This window comes from Pituophis catenifer, unplaced genomic scaffold (assembly GCF_029215685.1).
Source record: "Pituophis catenifer annectens isolate HBS135680 unplaced genomic scaffold, rPitCat1.0.hap2 SCAF_17, whole genome shotgun sequence".
Taxonomy (NCBI): Eukaryota; Metazoa; Chordata; class Lepidosauria; order Squamata; family Colubridae; genus Pituophis; species Pituophis catenifer.
In genome coordinates, this window is record NW_027256897.1 from 14682193 (window position 1) to 14709876 (window position 27684).

General features: G+C 43.1%; 1 protein-coding gene and 1 long non-coding RNA gene across 5 annotated transcripts; one reads left to right on the forward strand and one right to left on the reverse strand.

Moving 5' to 3' along the window:
• Nucleotides 1-2517: 2517 nt before the first annotated feature.
• On the reverse strand, nucleotides 2518-6037 carry HDHD3 (haloacid dehalogenase like hydrolase domain containing 3). Of its 4 annotated transcripts, XM_070955724.1 has the most exons (3): nucleotides 5923-6037; nucleotides 5652-5707; nucleotides 2518-3330 (listed from the first exon to the last, which is right to left on the reverse strand). In XM_070955724.1, the coding sequence occupies exon 3, from the start codon at nucleotides 3319-3321 to the stop codon at nucleotides 2599-2601; it is 723 nt and encodes a 240-aa protein (XP_070811825.1). In that variant the 5' UTR covers nucleotides 3322-3330; nucleotides 5652-5707; nucleotides 5923-6037; the 3' UTR covers nucleotides 2518-2598. The 4 variants fall into 4 exon arrangements, with proteins under 4 accessions (XP_070811825.1, XP_070811826.1, XP_070811827.1 ...); XM_070955725.1 differs by lacking the exon at nucleotides 5652-5707; XM_070955726.1 differs by lacking the exons at nucleotides 5652-5707; nucleotides 5923-6037 and adding an exon at nucleotides 5556-5629.
• A 127-nt stretch (nucleotides 6038-6164) lies between these two features.
• LOC139325659 (uncharacterized) lies at nucleotides 6165-26849 on the forward strand. Its single transcript, XR_011601113.1, has 3 exons — nucleotides 6165-7102; nucleotides 21150-21940; nucleotides 26237-26849. It is a non-coding gene; the product is annotated as an uncharacterized lncRNA (long non-coding RNA).
• Nucleotides 26850-27684: the final 835 nt, after the last annotated feature.

Consider the following 27684-nt stretch of genomic DNA (forward strand, 5'->3'; position numbering starts at 1 on the left):
GTCTTGCCCCAGATCCACTCTCCCTTTCAGTTTTAGACTGGACTGAAGTGGAATTTCTCAGTGAGAAGTAATCACAGTGTGGGGCTCAATCGACTTTTGGGCCCAGTGGATGTCCTTCTCCATCATACTGGGTGCTACTTAATGGGTAGACTTGCAAGTGAGGTGCTCTCCCCACCAGGCACAGCCCCAGGGTCAGCACACAGTTCATTTACACTCACCTGCCTGGTTGCACAAGGGAGAGCAGAGCTGTGGGCGATGGAGTTGCAGGTTACTCAATGCCTTGATCAGGCTCATGGCTGATGACTTGGCCTTGCACACCCTGGGTTAAATCAGAGACCCCTTGGGCTGGAAGAGACCTTGAAGGTCTTCTAGTCAGATTCTTTGCCCAAGGTAAGAATCTCATACTATCCTGGACAAATGGTTGTCTAATCTTTTCTTGAAAACCTCCAGCAATGGACCACCTCTGGGAGGCAAGCTGTTCCACTGATAAAATTGTTCTGTCAAGATTTCTTTATTTCCAGATTGGATCTCTCTCCAATGAGCTTCCATCCATTGCTTCTTGTTGTTCAGAATGCTGCAGAAAATAAACCCACTTCCTCTTCTCTGTGGCAGTTTTTTAAATATTGGAAGATGACTATCATGTCTCTAAGCCTTCTCTTTTTTAGGCTAAACGTACTTGGTTCCCTTAGTGGTTCATCATGCAATTTAGCCTCCAGACCCCTGATCATCTTTGTAAAGCGTCACCTTACCTCCCTGACTCTGTCTGCAATTTTCCCACTGGCCATTTTACTGCTTACATACACATTGTTGAGAAAAGAGTTAGCTCCTTCTTGGTCCTTTTCATCGACAAGAGAAAGTTAATTTTCAGCCCCAAGATGGCCTGAAGGACAGACCCAGATGACTCTGCTTGCTTCGATCACTGGCCCAGTGCCCTGGCTGAGGAATCCTCCTGTGCAGGGATCCTGGAGTGAACGCAAGATCTGCACACACAAACTAGGCATTTCCTAGACTCGTTGCAATGTTAAAACAGGGCTGGCCCTGAAGCCCTCTTGGGCTACAATCTCTCCTTCTGGATCGTTTCCTGCTGTGATCCCGAAGTCCTCACACAATGATCAGCAGCTGACATGAAGCTGTTGAAGTGCCCTGCAGAGTTTGGGGTATTGGTTGACCTGGATGAGCTTTATCAGCCTGAGTCCTATGCTGTTCTCCATGGGCACCAGGAAACATTTACTGCCCCCATCGACCCTGTCCTGGCCGTGGTTGGGATAGAGCTGGGATAGAAAGATTCCACATAAAATCTATAGACCAGTGATGGCGAACCTATGGCACGCGTGCCACAGGTGGCACGTGTAACCATATTGGTGGACACACGAGCTCAGCTCCAGTGCACATGCACATGCCGGCCAGCTGATTTTCAGGCCTTCTGGGCCCATTGGAAGTAGGGAAACAGGCTGTTTCCTGCCTCCAGAGGGCCTCCGGGGGGGGGGGGGGCGTTTTTGCCCTGCCCAGGCTCCTAGAAAGGCTCTGGAGGCTGGGGAGAGCAAAAAACGGGCCTTCCAGTCCCACTGGAAGTTGGCAAATGGGCCGTTTCCAGCCTCTGGAGGGCCTACAGGGGGTGAGGAAGGCTGTTTTCACCCTCCCCAAGCTCCTAGAAACGCTCTGGAGCCTGGGGAGAGAGAGGAACGTGCCATCACCTGCCAGGAGCAGGGGGGAGGGAGGTCACGCACACATGCACAGGGGCGGGGCACATAGAATTATGGATGTGGGCACGCGTGCGTGTGACACCCCCCCCCCCCCCCGCTTATGGCACACGATGGCAAAAAGGTTAGCCATCACTGCTATAGACATTTTCAGTCATCCAGGTCATAGTTGCCCCAAGACGGCTTTTTCAAAAGGCAACTGGACTTTGCATTTCCTTTTCCTTTCAAGGGAAAACAAGTCCAGTTGCCTTTTGAAAAAGCACCTTGGGGATCCCATGTAAAGGAACATCAAGGAATCTTTCACAAATCAACCATAACTGCATGTTCAGTCTGTAAATTCGCCTAAAATAAGCAAGGTGTCTGTAATACTCCAAAGCAGGGGTGAAATGCTACCGGTTCGCACAGGTTTGGGCGAGCCGGTAGTGGCAGTGGCAGATGAAGTTCCTCTCACCCGCCCGGATGTTGTTACTTCCTGGTTTTAACCAGGAAGTAACCTGTTTTTGACCCTCTGTGCATGTGCAGAGGGTTCAAAATCGCATATGATGTGCGCACACGGGGGCGGAGCGTGCACTTCCGAACCCATAGGGAAGGTAAGTAGATTTCACTCCTGCTCCAAAGTAATATTTTCCCCCCACTCCATTATGCCTATTACATTTCTTTTCCTATTGGCAGCAACTGAGTGGCACCATGTGTTAGAATCCCCTCAGCTCCCCAAAGAAATTTTGTATCGGCCTCTAATTCCAACTCTGTTGTTCTAATACAAGAAACCTGGGACAGGGATGCTGCAGACTCTTATAAGCAGGGATATAAGGTTTTATTGGACTTACTATGGGTTAAGATTTGTTAAAATTGCAATTTCCTCTATTAGAAACAGCTGCCGAAATCCAGTCATTTACTTTTAGCCTTTCTCTATCCGGGCCTGCAGATCTAAAAGTGAAGATAGAAGGTGGTTTTCTGGCACCTCCATGTTGCTCTCAATTGGCCCTCCGACCATTTTAAACAGGAAGCTGTGCAGCCCAGCCTTCCTTGCAGCCAAGTAGTCGTTCACGTAATGGTCCCCCACGTGAGCAGCCAGCTGAGGCTCCACCTTGGCACTGCGGAGGGCTTCCAGAAAAATCCGCCGGTCTGGCTTGGCAAACCCCACTTCTTCCGAGGTTAAGACAAACTGAAAATATTGTAGGAGGTTACACCGGCTCAGAATCTCTTGCACCCTTCGGTCAGAGTTGGAAACCACTGCCATGGGGATACCCTGTTGCTGGCACCACTGGAGCATCTCAATGGCACCTGGGACCAGTTCCCAGTTCTTTGGGCTGCTATAATCCCGGTAGAGTTTTTCGGCAACGGGCCAGAGAACACCACTGTCATGAATTCCGGCAAGCTGGAAGGTCTCCAAGACAACTCCAAGCCACCACTGCTTGGAGCTGAGGCCCTGGCTGAAGCCATAGTTGGGGAAACGCTGGCTATAGGATGTATGAGCTTGGGAAAAGGAGTGGTTGAGCGCCTCAGCAGGTACCTGGAGGCCAAAGGCCTGGACCTCGGCAGAGTAACTCTGCCCCACGGGAACCCGGAGCCGAAGCAGGGTGTCCTTGACATCCCAGGTCAAAAGACGAAGTCTCAGCATAACAGCTGCCTGCAGCACCAGAACAAAGAGAAAAGTGGGGCTCATCCTGATCTGTTTTCTCAGGGACTGACCATATCCTGCTCAGCGAAGATTAAAACCATCCTAAGTTATTGTTATTGTGAGCTGCAGCTCTTAATCAGGTAACAGAACAGATAACAGAATTGGAAGGGATCTTTGAGGTCCTCTAGTCTAACCCCTGCTCAAGCAGGATACCTTAGAATATTTCAGACAAATGTCTGTAGTCTCTTCTTGAAAATCACCCACAACCTCTGGAGGCAAGCCATTCCACTGGTTAGGTCACTAAGGCCAGCTTCTTCACAAGCACCAAGGAAGCCCTTGTCAACATGAACAAAAGGAGCCCATGATCAGCCCAGGGACTCAGCCCAAAGGCATCCTGAATCTGGGCAAGCCAGACTCACAACTCTCCAGAAGGGCATGATTTCACTGAAGCTAGGCCCACATAGGCAATCCACCATAACAGAATTGGAAGGGACCTTGTAGGTCATCTAGTCCAACCCTCCCTCCCACCCAAGCAGGAGACCCTACACCATTTCTGACAGAGGGCATCCAGTCTCTTTTTGAAAGCCTCCAGTGATGAAGCTCCCACAACTTCCAAGGGCAGCTTCTGTTCCATGGGTTGATTGTTCTCACTGTCAGAAAATTTCTCCTTATTTCCAGGTTGAATCCCTCCTTGCTCAGTTTCCATCCATTGTTCCTTATCTGGCATTCAGGTGCTTTGGAAAATAGCTTGACCCCCTCCTCTCTATGGTAGCCCCTCAAATATTGGAAGACTGCTATCCTGTCTCCCCTGGTCCTTCTCTTCACTAGACTAGCCAGGCCCAGTTCCTGCAACCGTTCATCATATGTTGTAGTCCCCTTAATCATCTTGGTTGCTCTTCTCTGCACTCTTTCCAGAGTCTCAACCTCTTTTTTATAATGTGGTGACCAAAACTGGATGCTGTATTCTAGGTGTGGCCTTATTAAGGCTTTATAGAGTGGTAGTAGTACCTCCCTTGATCTTGATTGCATCCCTTTGTTAATGCAATGTAGGATTGCATTGGCTTTTTTGGCTGCCGCCGCACACAGCTGGCTCCTATTTAGCTGGTTATCCACTAAGACTCCAAGATCCCTCTCACAGCTACTGCTAGTAAGCCTGATTTCACCGGGTCCTAAAAGTTTGGAGCCAGTGACCCAGAGGAAGAGTGGGCTTCTCTTCACTGGAAGCATTGAAGGAGAGGCTTGGAAAACCCCAGGTCTTTTGAGATCCCTGCAGGGGTGGACTGGATGATCTCAAGGGTTCCTTCCAAGTCTATGATTCCTACATCCTGCTATGGCGTAATGCAGTTGAGGCTTGCAGTGGGGTGTCCCCAGTGGTGGGTTGCCCCCGGTTCAGACTGGTTCTATAGAACCAGTAGTAAAACCGGGGGATGCTCCGCTCATTGACCCTGACGTCATCATAAGTGATCTGCGCATGTGCAGAAGAGTGCACGTGCGGGCATGATGTGAACCGGTAGTAAAGATAAGTAGAACCCACCCCAATGTGTCCCCAAGAGCGCAGCCACTCTGGGTTAGGCACAGCTGCCCGCATTGTCTAACTGGGACCGATTCATCAAGCCCCAGTTAAACAAGCCGTAGTTTAGCAGAAACCACGAATCTAGGGCATGTGATTTAGCAGAGACTTCCTTTTCAAAACAGTGGAAAATTTTCTCCAGTGCAAAAGAAAGGGAAGAGAGACCTTCTGAAGGCAGCAAAAAATAAAAATATAAAAAATATAAAAAAGCCTAAAAAGTAAAAATAAAATAAGATTAAAATATATGTAAAAAATAAAAAATGATAAAAATAATAAATAATAAATAAAACCAAGGCAAAAAAGTAAAATAAAAAAAATAAAAAAACCTAAAAATAAATAATAAAATAGAAAATTAAAATAAAATAATAAAAATAGTAAATAAAACCAATGCAAAAAAAATAAGAAAATAAAATAAAATGATAACAATAAAAATAAGCCAAAAAAGTAAAATAAAAAGTAAAAATAAAATAATAAAGTAAAAAGTAAAAATAAAATAAGATTAAAATATAAACAAATAAAAATTATAAATAAAATAAATAAAAAAAAAACAAGGCAAAAGCGTAAAATAAAAATGATAAAAATAAAGTAAAAACTAAAAATAAATAAGATAAAAATAAAACCAAAAAAAATAAAATAAATTAAATTAAATTTAAAAATGGTGTACAAAGAATCAGGGCTCCATTAAGAGATCCCAGCTGGAATCTTCAGATCAGGAATCCAAAATCAAACTATTTTTTCCCCTTCACTTTGTATTCTCAACCTGACTGGTAAGGATGGACGGGAGACCACCAGGAGATCTTTGGGTGGCAGGCAATCCTGAAAAATAGGAAAATACAAATCCAAGCATCGTGAGGAGCAGTTTGGGCCAACGTTGGGAGAGGGTGAAGCTCCCCCCCCCCCGCCATCGCCTCCCCGGGAAAGCGAGTCCTCTCTTGTTGCTGCCCGCGGAATTCCCTGCCACTTGATACTGGCAGGACCGGCAGGACCATCTCCCTGACAACGCGAAGGGACGGGACCCGGCTGTCACTCACCCAGGAGGCGGGTGAACTTCTACAGGTTGGGCTTCATGCCTTGCAGACCCCGGTCCACCATCTCCCCAGCTGCAACATCCCTGCAAAGCCACCAAGCGAAACTCTTTGGTCCACTCTCGCCACCAGTTGACTCGCGAGGCTTGACGGGAGTGGTAGTTTTACTCGGGTACCGATTCCTGGAAGAGAAGGGAAGTAAAAAAAAATACATCTCCCACAAAGCCCCGCGGTAGATTTTTTTTTATTATTATTATTATTATTATTTTTTTCCTTGTCTTCTGCGGGAGACAACCATTGGCTGCTGGCGAGACTCCGCGTTGTCGGGGCCGTATCTGGGCGAAGGTTGTGCCGGCTAGCTAATGAGGAGTGAGAATGGGCGTGAGAGGCGGAGGGACGCCGGGAGTGGCGGTTGTTTCAAGATGGCAGATGTGGCCGCGGGGCTGAAGCCGGCAGGAGCCGCTTCCTGGAGCCGAGGCCGTATCCTTTATTCGCGGGCGGTTGGTCGTGGGATGAGGCGGTTGACGGAAGGGACCTTGGCGGGCTTGTCCTGAGGGGAGACCGTGGCCTGGCAACGGTGACGCGGAGAACCATGACTGGGTAGCCTCTGAACATGTACAGACTGCTGCCATTGTCTTTTTTTTTCCCCCGTAGGAGTTTTCTGGCCTTTAAAGTTGCTTGTAGCCCGGAAAGATAAAGCAGTCTTCCTCAGCCTGCTTGTCTTTTGGACTACAACACCCATCCTCCGCAGGTTGCGGAGCCGTTGGCTTTCCAGCAGGGAGGGACTCTAGTTCCCATCCTTCTCAGCCAGCTGTGTGGCACAGTGGTGGCTTTCAAAATTTTTTACTACCGGTTCTGTGGGTGTGGCTTGGTGGGCATGGCTTGGTGGGCATGGCAGGGGAAGGATACTGTAAAATCTCCATTTATGGTACAGGTAATCCTCGATTTATGGACACAATTGAGCCCAAAATTTCTGTTGCTAAGTGAGACAGTTAAGTGAACTTTGCCCTGTTTTATGACCTTTTTTGCCACAGTTGTTAATAGCTGCAGTTGGGCATGTAATCACACGGTTGTTAAGTGAATCCGGCTTCCCAATTGACTGTCGGAAGGTCGCAAAAGGAGATCACGTGACTCTGGGACACTGCATCTGAATTTGAATCGTGACCATGGGGATGCTGCAAAGGACGTGAGTGTGAAAAAGATCATACGTCACTTTTTTCAGTGCTGTTGTTAACTGTTACTAAATGAACTGTTGTAAGTGGAGGACTACTTGTACACCGCCTATCTCATTAAGCATAGTGACTCTGGGTGACTTCATTGCACCATAAAACCTATATAATGACTTTGGTGGCAGGATGGACAGACAAGGGTAGGAGTCCTTCCAGTGGGAATTTGCCCCAAGTGATCCCATTGCAGGCCAAGCGTATCGGGTGGCCTTCATCCTCCAAAAAACATGTCATTTTGTGCTTGAATGAAACCAACAATAACTATGTTGACAATGGTGGGTTGTTGTTTCCCACTTACAAACTATGCCCTTAAACCTGGTTAAAGACGGTTCTAAAATTTATTTAATGCAGCAAACTATATAGTAAACTGAAAAGGAAGCTCAGTTTTTCAACTTAAACATAAACTGCTCTCGCAATGGGTGAGTACATAAATATATATTAGGTATATACTTAATATATACTTAATATGTATTTTATGTATGTACACTTAATGTCCATGAAGTGTATGAATATAAAATACATATGAAATATGTATTAATTATATTACATATATAATTAACACATATTAAAAAGTATAAAGTACTTAAAATATGTACATTGTCAGATCCCTAAAAGTGATACTGCCATTCAGTTGGAGGAGGGGGGACACTTGGATTCCCTAGCATTGCCTGTGTCAACATATACTTTACAACCTATATCCTGGCGCCAAAGAGCCCTGAGATCTCCTTTACCTGCAGGAATTTTTATGATAGCCATGTGGGTTGTCTCACTTTAAAGTAAATGGTGGGAATGCATGTTTGTTCATATCTTATTCTTAATTTAAATTAATTAATTTAAATTAATTAATTTAAGTTCATTCTTAAATCAGCTAGCCATGCAAGGAAACCAGATTTTTTCCTGGATGTTCATTTTGTTGGAGTTGAATGAGATGGAACTGAACCCATTTTCTCTGAAAATACTATCTCAAATAGTTGGAATAATTTCTATGTATGTATGTGCAGCATTTATTTATATTCCGCCTTTATTATTTTTACAAATAACTCCAAATGCTCCTTCTTCCTCCTATTTTCCCGGCAACAACAATTTTGTGAGGTGGGTTGGGCTGAGAGAGAGGCCCAACATCACCAAGTTGGCTTTCATGGCTAAAGCGCAGGGGTGAAATGCTCCCGGTTTGGACCGGATCACCCGATCCGGTAGCGATGGAGGTGGGTGGTCATGCCCAGCTGAGCCGCACAATCATCAGAGGCTTTTTTTTTTACTTTTAAAAGCATTTTTTCTACAACTTCAGCCAAAAAAATGCTTTTAAAAGTAAAAAAAAAAGCCTCTGATGATCGGGTGGCTCGTCAAAGGCATTTTTTAAAAAAAGGGAGGGTTCTGTGCCCGTGGAAATATGTCCTTGTTCTTTGGCTTTTATCCCATAGATAGACGTGCCAGCCTCTCTGCACATCTATCTATGGGATAAAAGCCAAAGATCATGCAGATCATGTCCTTCTAGTGTCAGGATTCTTTTATTATCTAAGGTGGCCCATTCCCTTAACCATACCAAGTTTACTGTTTTGTGATACACTTCCCATGCTGGGAGTCCAAAACCGTCCCTATTCCTTTTATCCTGTAATGTTTGTAAGGCAATCCTCGGTTTTTTCCCTCCCCAAATGAATTTCCTGGTGATACTATTCAATTCTAAGAATAATTTTTTATCTAGATAGACTGGGATGGTTTGGAACAAATATAATAGTTTAGGCAGGACACTCATCTTTATTGAGGCTATCCTGCCTAAGAGTGATAGTTGTAATTTCCCCCACCTTTCCAAGTCTTGTTTGACTTTATTAATTAAAGGCTTGTAATTATCTTCTTTTAGGGCCGAGCATCTTGCTGTTATCCAAATGCCTAGGTATTTTATTTTTTTTACTGTTTGCAAGCCCAGAGTTTCTTCTAATATTTTCTTTTGGTCCTCTGACAAATTTTTAGTTAACATTTTAGTTTTTGTTTTGTTCAGTTTAAATCCAGAAACCTCTCCATATCTATCCAATGTTTCCAAAAAAAAATTTCCCCGTATCTAATGGTTCCTCCACAATTAAGGTGACATCGTCGGCGAACGCCTGTATTTTATAAGTCTCTTTCCTAATTTTTAATCCTTTTATTTCATTATTGTTCCTGATTCTTCTTAGTAAGCTTTCTAAAGCCATTATGAACAATAGCGGTGACAACGGGCATCCTTGCCTCACCCCCTTCCTAATTTGACAAGTTTCTGTCATATCTCCATTTCATAGGATATTACCTCTTTGTTTATCATAAATTGTGGTTATCATTTTTTCAAAGTTATCTCCGAATTTCATCATTTTAATTTGCTGGGTCATAAATTCCCAATTCAAGTTATCGAATGCTTTCTGAGCATCCAAGAATATCAATGCCATCTGCTTCTCCGAATGGGTTTCATAGTATTCTAGGGCATTGGTCACTATTCTTAAGTTGTTCCTTATATGTCTTCCGGGAAGAAATCCATTTTGGTCTGTGTGTATTAAATAGTTTAAAATTTTTTAAAATCTTTCCGCTATTACACTCATAAAAATTTTGTGGTGCGCATTTAAGAGGGAAATTGGCCTATAGTTTTTTATTGATTTTACATCAGTACCTTCTTTCGGCAAAAGGGTGATATATGCGTCTCTCCACGAGTCTGGAATTCTGGATCTCATTAAAGCCTCATTGCATATTTCTTGTAATTTTGGTAATAATATTTCCTCGAAATCCAAATTTTTATACAATTCTCCTGGGAAACCGTCTGGGCCTGGTGATTTATTATTTTTGAGTTTGGATATTGCTATCTTGAATTCTTCTGTTGTGACTTCCCTGTTCAGCATTTCTTTTTCCTCCCCTCCTATCAGTGGGAGTTTTTCCCCTATCAAATATTGCTCAATTTTCTCCTTCGGGATTTCCTCCTCCTTGTACAATGTTGTGTAATCAGTGCTATTTTGAGTTTATCTTCCTCTTTATTTCGTACGTTCCCACTCTTGTCTTCTAGTAGGTGGATAATCCTTTTTTCATTCTCCTTTTTTAATTTGTATGATAGCCATCTGCCCGGTTTGTTTGCACTTTCGAAATAATATTGTTTGGAGCGTTTTATTTTATAAGCCAATTCTTCTTGATCCAGAATATTCAGTTTGTGTCTAGTTAGCATCCAGTTTTCTTTTGCCACCTCATCTCCTGGATTTTGCTGTAGAATCCTTTGCTTCTCCCAGTCTCTCTACAAGTTCTTTCTGTTTCTTCCTTCTTTCTTTATTTTTATATATACTGTGAGATATTACCAGCCCTCTTAGATATGCCTTCATTGTGTCCTATACGGTTGTTCGGGGTGTATCTTGATTTCCATTTTCTTTGAAAAATAGTTTTAGCTCTCCCTTGATTTTTTTGATGTATTCCTTATCCCTCAAAAATTTGGTATTTAACCTCCATCTCTTTTGCCTCTTCCTCTGTAAATTTACCCATCTTATCTCTAAGGGATTATGGTCCACCCATATATTCGGTGTTATTTCTGCTGAGTCAATTTCCATCCCCAAGCTCCTACTGACCCACATCATGTCAATCCTTGACCAAGATTTTTGGGGATTTGAATAAAAAGTATATTGTTTCTTATTCGGATGTAGGGTCCGCCATATATCCACTAGATTTAGTTCATCCATCAATTCAAAAAAGGTTTTTGGTAGCTTATCTCTCTTTTTCTTTTTGTCTTTGTTACTCTTATAGTCTTTATCTGGATTTACAATTCCATTAAAGTCGCCAATTGTACAAATCTTGCTATGTCCCATTTTGCTTATTTTCTCGCCTATTTTTTTATAATATTCTCCCACGTTTTTGTTTGGGGCACAGATAGCTACTATTAGTATTGGTAGATTCCCCCTCTTAACCTCAACTGCTAGTGTTCTCCCTTTGGTGTCGGTATGTTTTAGCTCGGCTACTATCCCTTTCTTAACATATAGTACTACTCCCCTCTTTTTCCCCCCCGCTAATGATGTGAAGGTTTGTCCAAATTTATTGTAGTCTAAATATTTCCCATCTTCTTTTTTTATGTGAACCTCCTGAAGGCATATTATATCTGCATTTTGTTTCGCTAATTTTATGAATAGTTGTTTCCTCTTTCTATTGTCATTTAGTCCATTGACATTAATTGATAATATTTTCCATCCCTCCATTTTTATTTTTTTTTAGTTCGTATACCCTACTTTAGTTCTTATTTGCATGTGTAGTTCTTTGCGGTCTTTGTTTCTTCCCCTTTGTCTCTTTAAGTTCTTTTTCTTCTGTCTCCGTTTCCTCCGGTTCCTTTAGACTTCCGTTGATACGTATTCTCTTCTTGTACTATTACCTCCAGCTCTTCTTTGCTACTTTGATCTTTCTCCGCTCCTCTCAATTGATCTAGAAAGTCTTGTGCTGTAATAAGACTATCTATTTCGATTTTTTTCCCTTGCCAGGTAATCAGCATACCTTTTGGCAGAATCCATCTGAAGAGGATGTTCCTCTTATTCAACTGTATCGCTAGGAACCTATAGTCCCTTCTCAATTCTCTCACTCTCCTGGGAATCTTGCTTTAAGATTATTATCTCCTTTCCCTTGTAAGTCACCGGTTCTTCTCTTACCATATTGTAGAGTATATCCTTGACCTTTTTTCTCACAAACCTGATGTGCACTTCTCTGGGTAATTTCTCCTCGCATAATTGGTTTGGACTCTGTACACCTCGTCTAGCTCTTTTATTATATCTTGTTTGTCCTGTTGTAATATTTCTGCTATTAGCTCTGCCATCACTTGACCTAGATCTTCCTCCTTATCTTCCGCTATATTTTGGAAACGTAGATAGAAGGATGCTCTATCCATTTCCAGCTGAATTATTGAATCCTCTAATTCTCTGTTTTGTGCCATCATCTTCTGATCAATTGAGTCTAGATGTTTTTCGTTTTGTTCCATCCTAGTCTCCACTTTTATTATTTTTTGTTCATTGTTGTATATTGAATCTTGAATCTCATTCATTTTTTGGTCGATGACTTGAATATCCGTTTTCAGTTCTACATGATTATTTGTCATCTTTTCTTGCATCCTTTGTATGGTATCTTGAATTGCTGTTAAGGTCGATTGTATGGCCTGCATTGTCAATAACATCATCAATTTTTCTGATTTTGTTAGTCCCTCTGTCGATTTTTGCACTGCTGGTGAGGTCATTGTTATTGTGGGATTGGAGGAGGTCTTCTTTCCCGTTTTTAGTACAGTTGATAAGATGCTTGTCATGTCTCTCAAAACTTTCTTCTGCTCTCTTGCAATTCTCTCAATGTTCCTCCAAATTATCATCCACTAACAACTTCTATTAAGCTATGCAAGTGTTGCCAATGCTTATTGTTCACACCGGAGCAGAGGAAAAATATTAACAGATGCACTTATTATTTTATCTCTTATCGATCAATATCAATAATAATAAAATATGCTTAATTCACAATTAATTCAATTATTTCAAAAAGACTTAATTCTGTTCTTTCAATTAGGCAACAATTCTCAGGTTAATTTACTGATTATATTAATAAGTTAATAAATGTATTAATAAATGTATTAATAAATTGATTAAGTAATGATTCTATGTCCTTCAAGCAAGTTAATAACAAAGAAATAATAAGATAGCAAATTAGTAGAGAAGAAGAGAAAGAAAAAGAAAAGGAAGAAAAAATCACTGATCTTACTATTTAGAGTTCAGGCTATTTAAATATTTAAGTATGTATACGTATCTATAAATTTAATAATATATCTTACAAATATAAATGTTTTAAATCTAAATGTATAGATAAAGGGAGTATATATATATTTCAAAATGAGTATGGGTTACTATAAGATTCAGGAACTTTCCTCCTGTTGATTGTTCATAGGCTTTGTTACAGCCCTATCTCCAGCAGTCTCCACAATTCCAATATGTTCTTAGTTCCAAAGTTCACTTAAATCTTAAATCTGACTTTGATAGATTCTCTCCATTGATCTTCGCAGCCTCGCCTCGTCTTTCTTACTGTCAATTCTGGTTTATGGCTGCATGTCCAGTTGCTTCTCTTCTGATTCTGTCCAGCTCTCTGCTTGACAGCTCGTAATCCAAATACAGTCCGCAATCAAAGTTCTCTCTCCTTCTATGATTAAAGGTGTCTCACCGGTTTTCTTCTGTCTGCGTTGCCTCTCCGCCTCTCTGCTTCAGCGTTCTCCTTCTTTTTTCTTGCCGATTTGCCGGTTATCCATTCAGTTTCAGTCCGCTGTTTTCCTTTCAATCGCCGCTTTTCCTCTCTTTCCATGAGATCTTCCACCCGACACAACCGATCACGCTTCTTTGCAATCAATCCCACGGTATCAGGAAAGAAAAGTATAAGTCCATTTCACCGCCAGCTTTCCCGAATTTCTTCTTTGTTTCCCGTCTCTTGTTGGTTATCACAGCCTCGGGTCTGCCATTAGATAGCAGATACACGCGTGCTGGCTAGACAGAGGCGTCCGGTCGAGCGGGGAGTGCTTGCACCTTGCTTCTCTGCTCTCTGGAATCCCTCTAATGTCTGAGAGACTCTCCGGGCCTCTCGCCTCGAAAGGATCCCCAAAGCACGGTGAATAACGGCGTTTTGGAGCAGCGATCAGTCTCTCAACGCCATGTCGCCGTGAGTCACCAACCAGAAGTCCCCCCAAAATTGTTTTTTTTTCTTTTAAATGCTCTGACGATCCAAGCTGAGTTCCCTGATCGCCAGAGGCTTTTTAAAAAAGCCCCCTTTTTAAAAAAGCCTGGATCATCAGAGCCTTTTGAAAGCATTTTTTTACAACCTCTTAGCCGAAGAGGTTGTAGAAAAAATGGTTTTAAAAGTAAAAAAAAAAAAAATGGCAACGCCCACATTACAACCCCCCCCACCAAGCCACGCCCACAGAACCAGTAGTAGCAAATTTTAGATTTCACCCCTGCTAAAGCGGGACTAGAACTCACCATCTCTTAGTGATTCTCCAAAGTTACCCAGCTGGCTTTGAAGCCTAAGGCAGGTCTAGAACTCACAGTCTCCTGGTAATTGGTTTATTGTTTGATTGTCTGAATTGATTGTTCCTTCATTGGGGTGTTGTTTACTTCTTGACTGTTAATCTAGTATGAAACTAGATTAATAATAGATTAATCTGTTTATCTGGATGTTGATTGCTGGCAAAGAGGTGCTTGTAATGTTTTTGTTTCCTTTTTTAAAAGCTTTTTGAGTGCCTCTTTTGAATGCAGATGTCGTTTATCTCTATAAATGGATGGCTGATTTGTCTGAGTGCTTCCCTTTGGCAAGGACACTTTTACTGACACTATGGGTTCTTTCTCCCTTCTAGCACTGATGATGTTACCTAGTTAGGTAATGTCTATAAGAAAACAGCCAAGCGTACAGAGCACCAAGGACCCCTCATTTCAACCCTGAACTGCAAATATTCTTTTCTACAGACCTGAGTGTTCCTCTGAAATAGAGAAGCTAGTGTGAGAATTGGCCTCTCTGTGGTTCTCCCCAGATTTCCTTCCTGAGAAATTGAACCCCAGACATAGACATGATTGACCCCTCACTATTCATAGAATTTCAGACTCTAAACCATCAATCATTGGAAAGCCTCACAAAGTTCCTTTTATAATCAGAGCTCAAAAGGGGAAGCAAAGTGCCCCAGCTAGTTGCCTCATCCTGTAATAACAGTTGTTATTGTTAGTTGCAAAGTCGTATCCCACATATTGCGACCCCCATGGACAATGTTCCTCCAGGCCTTCCTGTCCGCTACCATTCTCTGGAGTCCATTTAAGCTCACGCCTACTGCTTCAGTGACTCCATCCAGCCACCTCATTCTCTGTCGTCCCATTCTTCTTTTGCCCTCAACCTTTCCCAGCATTAGGTGAGTTCTTCCTTCTCATTAGGTGGCCAAAATATTTGAGTTTCATCTTCAGGATCTGGCCTTCTAAAGAGCAGTCAGGGTTGATCTCCTCTAGGACTGACCAGTTTGATTGCCTTGCAGTCTAAGGCTTGATTTGCCATAGCTTTCGTCCCCAGGACCAAGAGTCTTTTAATTTCTTGGCTGCAGTCCCCATCTGAGCCCAGGAAAATAAAATCTGTCACTACCTCCATTTCTTCCCCATCTAATTGCCAGGAATTGAGAGGACCGGATGCCATGATCTTAGTTTTCTTAATGTTGAGTTTCAAGCCAACTTTTGCACTCTCCTTCTTCACCTGCATCAAGAGGCTCTTTAGTTCCACCTCACTTTCTGCCATTAGAGTGGTATCATCTGCATATCTGAGGTTGTTGATATTTCTCCCAGCAATCTTAATTCCAGCTTTTGATTCATCTAGCCCTGCCTTTCTCATGATGTGCTTTGCATATGTTAAATAGGCAGGGCGGCAGTATACAGCTTTGTGGAACTCCTTTCCCAATTTTGAACCAATCAGTGGTTCCGTGTCCAGTTCTCACTGTTGCTTCTTAATCCGCATATAGGTTTCTCAAAAATAAGATGGTCTGGTACTCCCATCTCTTTAAGAACTTGCCACAATTTGTTGTGATCCACATAATCAAAGGCTTTAGCATAGAAGTAGATGTTTTTCTGGAACTCCCTAGCTTTCTCCATGTTGGCAATTTGATCTCTAATTCCTCTGCCTCTTCGAAATCCTGCCTGTACTTCTGGTAGTTCTCGATTCACATATTGCTGGAGCCTATCTTGTAGGATTTTAAGCGTAACCTTACTAGCATGTGAAATGAGTGCAATGGTGCGATAGTTTGAACATTCTCTGGCATTGCCTTTCTTTGGAATTGGAATGTAAACTGACCTTTTCCAATCCTGTGGCCACTGCCGAGTTTTCCAAATTTGCTGGCAAATTGAGTGTAGCACTTTTACTGCATCGTCTTAAGATTTTGAATAGCTCAGCTGGAATACTGTCTCCTCCACTAGCTTTGTTGTTGCTCAGATTTCCTAAGGCCAATTTGACTTCACATTCTAGGATGTTGGGCTCAAGGTCAGTGACGTCAGTAACATCAGGGATGTTAAGCTCATTCTTGTATAGTTCTTTTGGGTAATTTTGCCACCTCTTCTTAATCTCTTCTGCCTCTGTTAGGTCCCTGCCATTTTGCTCCTTTATATATATATATACAGCTCATCTTTGCTGTATATAGTGTTCCTAATTTCGGGAATTCCAAACATTTTCTATGCTGCTCTTTTATATGTACCTCTTGTAGGCATACTATATCTATACCTTGTTTTGCTAATTTTGTTAGTATTTGTTTTCTTTTAGCAGTGGCATTTAATCTGTTAACATTAATCGATATTAGCCTAATTTCTTCTTCCATTGTTCTACTTATATATTGATTTCTGTCTTCTATTGATTCTAACATCTCTTTGTGGTCGTGTTCTCAAACCCACTCCTCCTTCTTCCCTTTGTCCCTTTTCTTCCCTGCTTTCTATCTCTAGTTCTATTTCTTTTAGCTCCCGTTGCTGGTCTTCCTGACTTCTAGATTCTAATTCCTCTTTGCTACTGCTCTCTTCTTCCACTTCCTGCAGCTGATCATAGAGTTCTTGTGCCTTGTCTAGATTGTCTATCTTAATCTTTCTCTCCTGCCATGATACCAACATCCCTTCTGGGATTAACCATCTAAATAGTATATTTCTTATCAGCCATGCAGCGAGAAACCTATAGTCTCTTCTCTGTTCTCTTACTTTCTTCGGGACTTGTTTTAGTATTTGTATTTCTTTATCCTTATAAATCATTGGGTCATCTCTTGTAATCTCATAAATTATGTCTCTGACATAATGTTTCTTTCTTGCAAATCTTATATGAACTTCTCATGGCAGTCTATTGCACCTAGCGTAGTTTGTGTGAATTCAGTACATGTCGTCGATCTCCAATAATATTCCTTGCCTATCCCTTTGTAACTGTTGTGGCCCATCAGCGGCCGATGCAGTGTTCTTTGGGGTCCATAGCTGGGGCAGAACAGTAACACTCCTGCTATCAGCTCTGCCATAATAGTGCCCAAGTCGTCTTCCTTTTCTTCCATTACATTCTGGAATCTTAGATAGAATGCAGCTCTCTCCATTTCCAGGTGAATAATTGATTCTTCAAGTCCATTGTTCATTGCCATCAATTTTTTGTCTACTACGTCCACTTTTTTTTCCATTTGTTCCGACCTCATTTCCACTGTGTTTTTTTTTTTTATTTGATTTATATGCCGCCCTTCTCCGGAGACTCAGGGTGGCTTACAATGCGTTAAGCAATAGCCTTCATACTATTATATATTTATACAAAGTCAGCTTATTGCTCCCACAAACTGGGTCCTCATTTTACCTACCTTAGAAAGGATGGAAGGCTGAGTCAACCTTGAGCCTGGTGAGATTTGAACTTACAGTAATTGCAGACAGCTGGTGTTAATCACAATGCTTTTAGTCTGCTGAGCCACCAGCCCCCACTGTCTCTATTCTTTCTTCATTTTTCTCAGTTGTTTGTTGTATCGTCTCTATCTTATTGTCCAATTTATTCATATCTCCTTTCAATTCTATATGATTTTTAGACATTGTTTCCTGCATCTTCATCATCGTGTCCTGAATGCCCAATAATGTTGTCTGCATAGTTTACATGTTTGATATTACACTCTTGGTTTTTTGTTCCAGGCATTCCTTCTATTGTTCTCTGGCCTGATGGGGATGAGGGTGTCAGTAATGGGCTTGATGTTGTTTTCTTTCCTGTTCTCAATGTTGTCGTTGTAGTGCTTGTCATATTTGTCAAGTTTACAGTACTCTTTTAATTAATTCTCAACTTAATTCAAATCTATGAGCCTTGGTGGCGCAGCAGACTAAAGCACTGTTAAGTAACACCAGCTGCCTGCAATTACTGCAAGTTAAAATCTCACCAGGCTCAAGATTGACTCAGCCTTCCATCCTTTCGAGGTAGGTAAAATGAGGACCCGGTTTGTAGGGGCAATAAGCTGACTTTGTATAAAAAAGAACACCGCTTGGGGGGCCCCCGAAAGCCCTACTAAGCAAGTATATACAAAAGTATGAAGGCTATTACTTAACGCATTGTAAGCCACCCTGAGTCTCCGGAAAAGGGCGGCATATAAATCGAACCAATAAATAAATAAATAAATCTACTCAATTCCCTTTATAACCAGTCTTTATACAATGCTGTTTGTTCTCTTAACTCTTCTTTATATCTTTATACCTTAATCCCTTCTTAAGCCCCTAATTTAATCCTTTTAGCCTCTAATTCAGTGGTTCTCAACCTTCCTAATGCCGCGACCCTTTAATACAGTTCCTCATGTTGTGGTGACCCCCAACCAGGGGTTGGTTCTAATTTTTTTTACTACCGGTTTTGTGGGCATGGCTTATTTTGTGAGCGTGGCTTGGAGGTGATGTGACTGGGTAGGCGTGGCTAGTTGGTCATGTGACCGAGTGGCCATGGCTATGTGTATAGGGACTACTCAGAAGGCTGAAAAAAGTCATTTCTGACAGGTCCTTGCACTTTGGACTGGTCCTCACACTTATGACCATCCTCACATTTATGCCTGTGCAGCATTCTTAACAACCATGTCCCTCATTTCACAACTGCTTCTCTTCACCATGGTGACAAGATAGGGCAAAAACGTAAATTGTGAGGACAGTCGTAAGTTCGAGGACTGGTCAAAAGTGCGAGGACCAGTCAAAAATAACTTTTTCAGCCCTCTGAGTAGTCCCTGTGCACAAAAGGACTACCCAGAGGGCTGAAAAATGTGATTTCTGACAGGTCCTCGCACTTTTGACCGGTCTTCGCAGTTATGACTGGTCATCATTTATGCCCATTGTACCATTCTTAACAACCATGTCACTCATTTCACAACTGCTTCTCTTCACCATGGTGACAAGATAGGGCAAAAACGTAAATTGTGAGTACAGTTGTAAGTTCGAGGCACCCACCCCTTTCCTAGAAGAATGAAATATTTTGGGAAATATTAAAAAGGCAAAATATTATATTTCCCTGGATGAGAAATGGAGAAGCATATTTTACAGACAAAGCAGCTCCCACCTTCCTGCCCCCCACCCTTTGTTAATGGGCCAGAGGCAGAAAGTCAATCCTTTGTCAAAGGATATTTCAACACAATAGCAACAGAAACTAACACAATGGGCCCCATCTAGCAACTGAAACTCACCACACATGACCTGGGAAGCCTGTGACCTGGGAAGCACATGTGACCATCAGCCAGCAAGGCTAGCTAAGACCCCCACCCCCTGGGAGTCTGACAACCAATCAGGATACTCTTTCGGGGCCCCAAGAAATGCAAAGCCAGAGAGAACTTAAAAACCCGAGGATTTACTGTATCTGCCCCTTTTCTGTTCAGGAACTCAAGCCATGTGATTCTGTCCACCATTAAACCATCTTTCCAAGCAGTCTCCATGTTTCCAGTGTCTTTTTTCCCACTTGGAGCAGAACCCAGAAGGCTATTTCTTCCAACACAGTGTTTAGTCATTTCAATTAAATTTACAATTTCTATATTTCCTTTTTACCATATTTATTCCTCATCTATTTTTTTAAAAAACCAATATTACCCTTCATCCTCATCTCTAATCTTAATCAAATTCAATTTTCCCTTCTATTCTCTATTATACCCCTTCGCATTGTCATCTATTTTTATATCCATCCTCACATTGGTTAATTATGTAATTATGTAATAAGTTGTTTAATACAAATTCAACATTTTAATATAAATCAATTAATTATATAACTATCTTTTTTGTATATTAATCAATATGAACATGAATATTCCAATTATTTCCATGCAATCCAATTTCTTACAAATCAATTAATTATATTTACCAATAATTTAAAAATTAAAAAAGTTAGGTCAGGTCAGCTCGGCTTGATGAAACAAAAACGTCTTTAAGGCACTGCGGAAAGCGCCCAGATCTGGGATCCACCGTATTTGCAGTATGCTCTGTGCTTAAACTTTATTACTTAAAAAATGGCTTTGACTTCATCTTTGAAAATTTAATTAGATCTGAAATCACAATTCTTCTGTTCATTCATGGAAAAGAATTGCTGATACTGTCTCCCCAAGGCAAGGTTACAATGATTGTCCAATATATGAGCACAAACCCCAGTGTTATCCCAGTCTAAATAAAATGTAGACCTATGGCTAACTCCTTAAAATTTAAATCCAGTGGAGCTCAGTGACTCTTGTGTGCAATTCAGTATCCTTTCATTGGCATTGTGCATTTCCTTTAAAACAATCTTTTCTGCCACTAAATATCAACTGTTTTTAATCTGGACACTTTGCAAAATTATGAACTTTAAAACATGTTTATCCAGCTAAACCATTACAATGATTTCTGGTATTTCATTTGTGGGAAAAACAATTGCATTTACTACCATAAAACACTTCTCTGCAATTTGGACATCATATATTTTATTAACAAGTTTTAATAAAAGTGAGAGAATTAAATGCTATCAGAAGCTTGAAAAGAAGGCATCTATAGTAGTTTGGCTTTAACAGATCTAGATATGGGGCAGGCGCAGATATTGTCTTCTTAGGCTGCTCAGAATTGGTTGTAGGTATTACTTGGTTTTTGGCTTTTGTCGTCTTTTCAAAGTTCCATTATGTTGTTTCTTAACATAATTCAGTATGTGAGCTGCCTAGAATTACTGAAGCAGCAGAGTTCAGAGCCATTAACGGAAATGCTGTTAAGCCCCAGGCATAGTGAAAACTACAATTTCCATTATTTTCCTAAAAACTATAAATACTTTGGATTTAGTCTAGCAGCTTGGTCAAAGTTTTAAGCATTGGGAAAAATATAATTAAATGAACAGGTCCCACATTGTAAAGTTAAGTTGTAGGTGCAGATTATTTTCAATAGTTAAGCAAAAGGAAAAGTGTACATCTGCACACGTGATAAGCTTCTCACAATTTCCAAAGGAAAATGTTTGTGAGACAATCTAGAAAATTGGCTGAACTGAAAACAGAATCAAACCTTTGAATGATCTTTTCCTTTTCTTTTGTAGGTTATAGCTCAGTATTACGCAGTCACAGGTGACCATCAGAAATCTGAAGAGGAAACCCTAGCCCTGTTTAAGAAGAAAGTCAGCGGCAATCCTAACTTTAGAATTTTAAAAGAAAAGGTTAAACTTCTAAAATAATTTTTAGGGGTTAGATGATCTTTATTTTGTACATTGTCAGTTTTATTAACAAATAGAAAACTCTTTGTTATATGGAAATGAAATATAGCTGTATTTGATTGTAAATTCATTTTCTTTTTTATATGAAAATTAAAGTTAAAAACATTTTGTAAAAGACAAAAACTCAATTGAAATATTTCTGTTATTAATCAAGAGCTACGTTTTCTGTTTGATTTGTCTGCTACCTCAGTGAATGCTGGCTTTCTAAACTTTCAAGGGCACAACAAAATATTTCAAATCAATAAATACGTAAGTGCCATTGAAAGCAATAAGTCTTCCTCTGGGGACAGCCCTGAATTCCTTTCAGAATGACCTTCCCCACATGGCCAGTTTCCTGTCCATTCTCCACAGCCGTCCCCCACTTCCTCTCCGAAAGTGCCTTGCAGCATGGTCCCCTGCTTTTTCCTGTCCTCTTTTCTGCTCTACGCTGGTAGAGTGTGCCTTCACAGGTTGGCCCATGTGGTAGTAAGGCCCAATTGGCACGGCGGCAAGGAGGAGAAAAAGAAGCCTGTCAGCGCTGCCAGTGAACCAGGCCAGCCCCGCATTTTCAGGCTCCCACAGACAACTAAGGAAGAGCCGTGGTGGAAATAGCCCCTGAAGTCTGCATTGAGACAAAGGTACCGTTATTTTTTATTACCTAGTTGGCAGTCCCCTCCCCCGTTCATCCTGTCCACTCATTTGGTCGTCACCCATAATATGGCTGCCTGCTTGTTCCTGGCCTTTCATTGTGTCTCTAAAGGGAGCGACTTGGGAGGCCCAATCTCCTTCTATTCTTTCCATTTGAACTTAAAAAACAAAAACCCGAAGGGCCACATTGGGAACATAAAAGTTCAATTGTTTCACTCACACATTTCAGGTTTCTTTCTGCAGGCTCAGCTGTCGCTTCTGTAGTCCTACCGAGGCCCTGTGGCTCCTTTTTAGAACTGGAGAGGGCGGGGCACGTCCAGGGTTTTTGGGGTCCAGATCGGGAGTGGGGTTCCGGCTCATCTTGGGGGTCTCCTCGAGGGCTGCAAAGTAAACAGCGTCTGAGTCCCAGGATTTTGAGGTGTAGAAGATGGTGTCCTATCTTGCGTTTTACTCTCTAATATTAGATCTTAATGGGGTTCTGTTTAAACGTACGTCTCATCCCTTCCCCCAAACCTGGGGTGAAGTGCCATCTGTACGCTGATGATACTCAGCTGTACATCGCCACCCCAGACCACCCCAACGATGCCCTTGATGTGATGTCCCTCTGCCTGGAGGCCGTGCGGGTCTGGATGGGGAGGAACAGGCTCAGACTCAACCCCTCCAAGACCGAGTGGCTGTGGCTTCCGGCGCCCCGATATAGTCAGCAGGTGCCATCGCTGACTATTGGGGGTGAATCTTTGCCCCCCACGGAGAGGGCTCGCAATCTGGGTGTCCTCCTGGACGCGCGGCTGTCTTTAGAAGAGCATATGACGGCCATGGCCAGGGGGGCCTTTTATCAGGTTCGCCTGATTCGCCAGTTGCAGCGCTTTCTGGATCGGGACGCCCTGCGCACGGTCACTCATGCCCTTGTTACTTCCCGGTTGGACTATTGTAATGCTCTCTACATGGGGCTCCCCTTGAAGAGCACTCGGAGGCTCCAACTGGTCCAGAATGCGGCCGCGCGGGTGGTTATGGGCGCAACCCGTTATGCCCATGTGACACCCCTCCTGCGCGAGCTGCACTGGCTCCCGGTGGTCTTCCGGGTGCGATTCAAGGTGTTGGTTACCACCTTTAAAGCGCTCCATGGCATAGGACCCGGGTACCTCCGAGACCGTCTTCTGCCACCAATAGCCTCCCACCGACCAGTTCGTTCCCACAGAGAGGGTCTCCTCAGGGTGCCATCAGCCAAGTTATGTCGGCTGGCGACGCCCAGGGGGAGGGCCTTCTCTGTGGGAGCCCCAGCCCTGTGGAACGAACTGCCCCCGGAAATTCGTAAGATCTCCGACCTCCGGGTGTTTCGCTGCGCATTGAAGAACCTGTTGTTCCGCCAGGCCGGACTATCAACACAATAGTTTTAAATTGGGGTATTTAAATTTATTGGGGTTTTAATTTGAGCCGCTTATTTAATTATTTTAAATTTTATATCATTGTTTTGTCTGTGTTTTTAAATAGGCTGTACACCGCCCTGAGTCCTTCGGGAGAAGGGCGGTATAGAAATAAAGTAATAATAATAATAATAATAATAATAATAATAATAATAATAATAATAATAATAATAATAATAATAATAATAATAATAATTAAACCTGTTGAGGACAATATATTTTTATTTAACAATATTATTTCTTCACTTGTCCTACTTCTTTAATGAGGGTAAAGATATTGTACTTATGACATTTATTTATTTATTTATTTTTAAATTTGTATACCGCCCTTTTCCCTGAGGACTCAGGGCGGTGAACAGCAAAGTAAAAGCATAAACTACAAACATTAAAATACAATTAAAAAGATATATATAAATTTGGCCCCATGATTAAAAACAATAACAAACAATTAAAAACATTTTAAAAAGTGTTAGGCCAGCCCAGCTTGCTGGAAAAAGAAGGTTTTAAGGGCACGACGGAAGGCATCGAGGTCTTGGATTCTCCTTATCTCTGGGGGCAGCTGATTTCAGAGGGTAGGTGCTCCCACAGAGAAGGCCCTCCCCCTGGGGGTCACCAGCCTACATTGTTTGGCTGATGGCACCCCGAGGTGGCCCTCTCTGTGGGAGCGCACAGGTCGATGGGAGGCCGTCGGTAGCAGCAGGCGGTCTCGAAGATAACTAGGTCCTATGCCATGGAGCGCTTTAAAGGTGATAACCAACACCTTGAAGCGCACCCGGAAGACCACTGGGAGCCAGTGCAGCTCACGCAGGAGAGGTGTTGTATGGGAGCGCCATGCGGCTCCTGTGACTACCCGCGCGGCCGCATTCTGGACCAGTTGGAGCCTCCAGGTGCTCTTCAAGGGGATCCCCATGTAGAGACCGTTGCAGTAGTCCAGGCGAGATGTGACGAGGGCATGAGTGACTGTGCACAGGGAATCCCGATCAAGAAAGGGCCGCAACTGGCGGATCAGGCGAACCTGATCAAAAGTCCTCCTGGCAACAGCCGTCAGATGTTCCTCCAAGGACAGCTGCGTATCCAGGAGGATTCCCAGATTGCGAGCCCTCTCCGAAGGGCGCAAAGACTCGCCCCCAATAGTCAGTGATGGAGTCAACTGACTGTATCGGGATGCCTGGAACCACAGCCACTCAGTCTTGGAAGGGTTGAGCTTGAGCCTGTGTCTCCCCATCCAGATCCGCACAGCCTCCAGGCACCGGGACATCACTTCAAGGGCATCGTTGGGATGGCCTGGGGTGGAGATGTACAGCTGGGTGTCATCAGCATACTGATGGTACTTCACCCGAAAGCCACGGATGATCTCGCCCAGCGGCTTCACATAAATGTTGAACAGAAGGGGTAAGAGGACCGACCCCTGAGGCACTCCACATATAAGAGGCCTCGAGGTCGACCTCTGCCCCCCTGCCAACACGAACTGCGACCAGTCTGAGAGAAAGGAGGAGAACCACCGTAACACGGTGCCCGCCATCCCCAACTCTTCCAACCGGTGCAGCATGATACCATGGTCGATGGTATCAAAAGCCGCTGAGAGGTCTAACAGGGCCAGAACAGAGGAACAACCCCTGTCCTGAGCCCTCCAGAGATCATCTACCAACGCAACCAATGCCATTTCCGTGCTGTGCCCTGGCCTGAAACCCGACCGGAACAGATCTAGATAAGACGTTTCCTCCAGGTACTGCGGAAACTCTCGTCCGACCACACTCTCGACAACCTTCGCCACAAAGCAAACGTTGGAGACAGGACGATAGTTGGCTAATACTGCCGGGTCCAGGGAAGGCTTCTTGAGGAGAGGCCTCACCACCGCCTCTTTCAAGGCCGTGGGGAAGTAACCCTCACTCAACGAAGCGTTAATAATTCCCTGGAGCCAGCCTCGTGTAACCTCCCGGGAAGCCAGTACTAACCAGGAGGGACACGGATCCAGTAAACATGTGGCCGCACTAAGTCTCCCCAGAATCCTGTCCATGTCATCAGGGGTCACAGAGTCAAACTCTTCCCAGATAATGTTCTCAAGACTATTCCTCGCCACCCTGCCCAAATCTACCCAGTCAGAGTCCAAATCCCCCTGGATCTGAGCGATTTTGTCATAAGATATTGTCCGAAATCCTCGGCCCTGCCTTCCAGGGGGTCCTCCTGCGCTCCCAGGTGGAGCAGGGAGCGGGTCACCCTGAACAGGGCGGCCGGACGATTCTCTGATGATGCAATAAGAGCGGAAAAGTAATTAAACTTTGCCGCTTTTATCGCCACTAAGTAGGTCTTAATATGCAACCTTACCAGTGTTCGGTCAGATTCAGCGAGACTGGCCTGCCAACCGCTCTCTAGGCGTCTTTTCCGGCGTTTCATCTCCCTCAGCTCCTCGGTGAACCAAGGAGCCGCGAGGGATCGACACCGGGTCAGAGGCCGCAAAGGCCCGACTCGATCCAAGGCCCCACCAGCCACCCGATCCCAGGCAGCCACCAGGTCCTCGGCCGAGTCGTGTGCCAGATCTTCAGGAAATGGCCCAAGCTCCATCTGGAACCTATCAGGATCCATCAGGTGCCTGGGGCGGACCCACCTAATTGGCTCCGCCTCCCTGCGGTGAGGTGTAGCGGTTCAAAGGTCCAGACGAAGGAGTGAGTGATCTGACCATGACAAGGGTTATGACATGTTAAATATTAATTGAATGCATGTATTGAATATTATATATTAACTTCTAATAGATTTAATACATATATAATTTAATATATATTAATTTTAAATTGGAAATAAATATTGTTTATTTTGAATAAATATGTAACATATTTATATATTATAAATCTATAATTTATGCAGAGAGATACGATGGACAAGACAAGAGGACCTGTGACATGCTGCTACAACAGCAGCCCTAACAGGGGATACATGAAACATTCGAGGGGAGAATGGATTGACAGAAGACCTACATCCAACCTAACTGAGAATGATCAGTTACCCAACGCTTCAACATGGTGAAGAGGAAGCTGCGTCACAACCGGAGATAGACCAACTACACAGTACATCCCACTACACAATACATCCCATACTCAACAACACCCGGAAGAAGAATCGGATTTTCAGCCAACCCCTGCAGCTGAAACATCCTTACTGCCCTCTGCATTACGAAGCAGATCCACTGATGTGAAGCATAAGGTCATGGATAAACTAACTACAGTGGATCTTGGAGACCCATTGCTGAAGCTTGACAGGAAAGGTACCGTCAAATAGCACGGTGGAAGATGCTAATAGAGCCCTCACAACAATCCCTACTATCACAATACAGAAGTACAATTTGACCAACGTTTCGGGTGGACATTGCCATTGGGAAGCCACGAGGTATGGAGCAATGGAAAATAAGAATTAATTGCATACGAGAACTAATTTTGCATTTTCAAGGGCGGAAGAAGGTGAAGGCTGTATCTGCTCCGGTTTTTGGTAAGCAATAGCAACTGAACCAGTGATGTTCAGCCATAGCAAACTAGACTTTTCCTATCAGGATCATGCATCAGTTGATACCTTCTGGGAGAGGCAGAACCTAGAAGGCCATTGCGGTTCCCTGAGCTCTATTTGAAAGGTTGAGAGTAGCTTTTGTTTTCAGTTGGGTTTTTTTGTACAGTTAGGAGAAAAAAAGGCATTTGGCTGGAGTCAAAAGACATTACACCTGTGCATTTCAGGGATTAAGGAGAGAGCTGCCCTCGATCACTGAAGATGGAATGACCTTGCTGCTGCTATCAAAGAACCCGAGAAAGAGAGCTTCAACAACACGCCTGATGAAGAATTTGCTTCTTTCCACAATTGAGTGAGATGAGGGGAGGAAGGGCAGAGAATAGAGTGAAGCCTGGAGCCACGATGGGAGGCTAAATCTGGCTCTAACAGGGAAGGAAGGAGGATGGTTTCCTCTTTTTATGTGTTGGAATCTGAGGGAACCTTTGAATGGAAAGCTGGCACCGCTTTCCTTAAGCGTAGTCTATCTTTTGTTTCCCTTCCTTGACTTTGGTGCCGCCATTGCTTTTCCTTGCCGTCCCCTTACCCGCCACATCTTCTCACGTTCTGATGTTCCCAGCATCTGGATTCTGTCAGTGCCACCACTGGGCATTGACTCTCTGATCTTGCCATTTGTGTCTCAAATATATTGCTTATGTGATAGTTTCGTCCCCTTCCTTGACTATGGTGCCGTCGCTTTTCCTTGCATATAGCTTAGCGCAGCATCTTTTTAGGCTCTTGCTACGTACATTTATATATCCCAACTAGACTGTGTTGTTTGT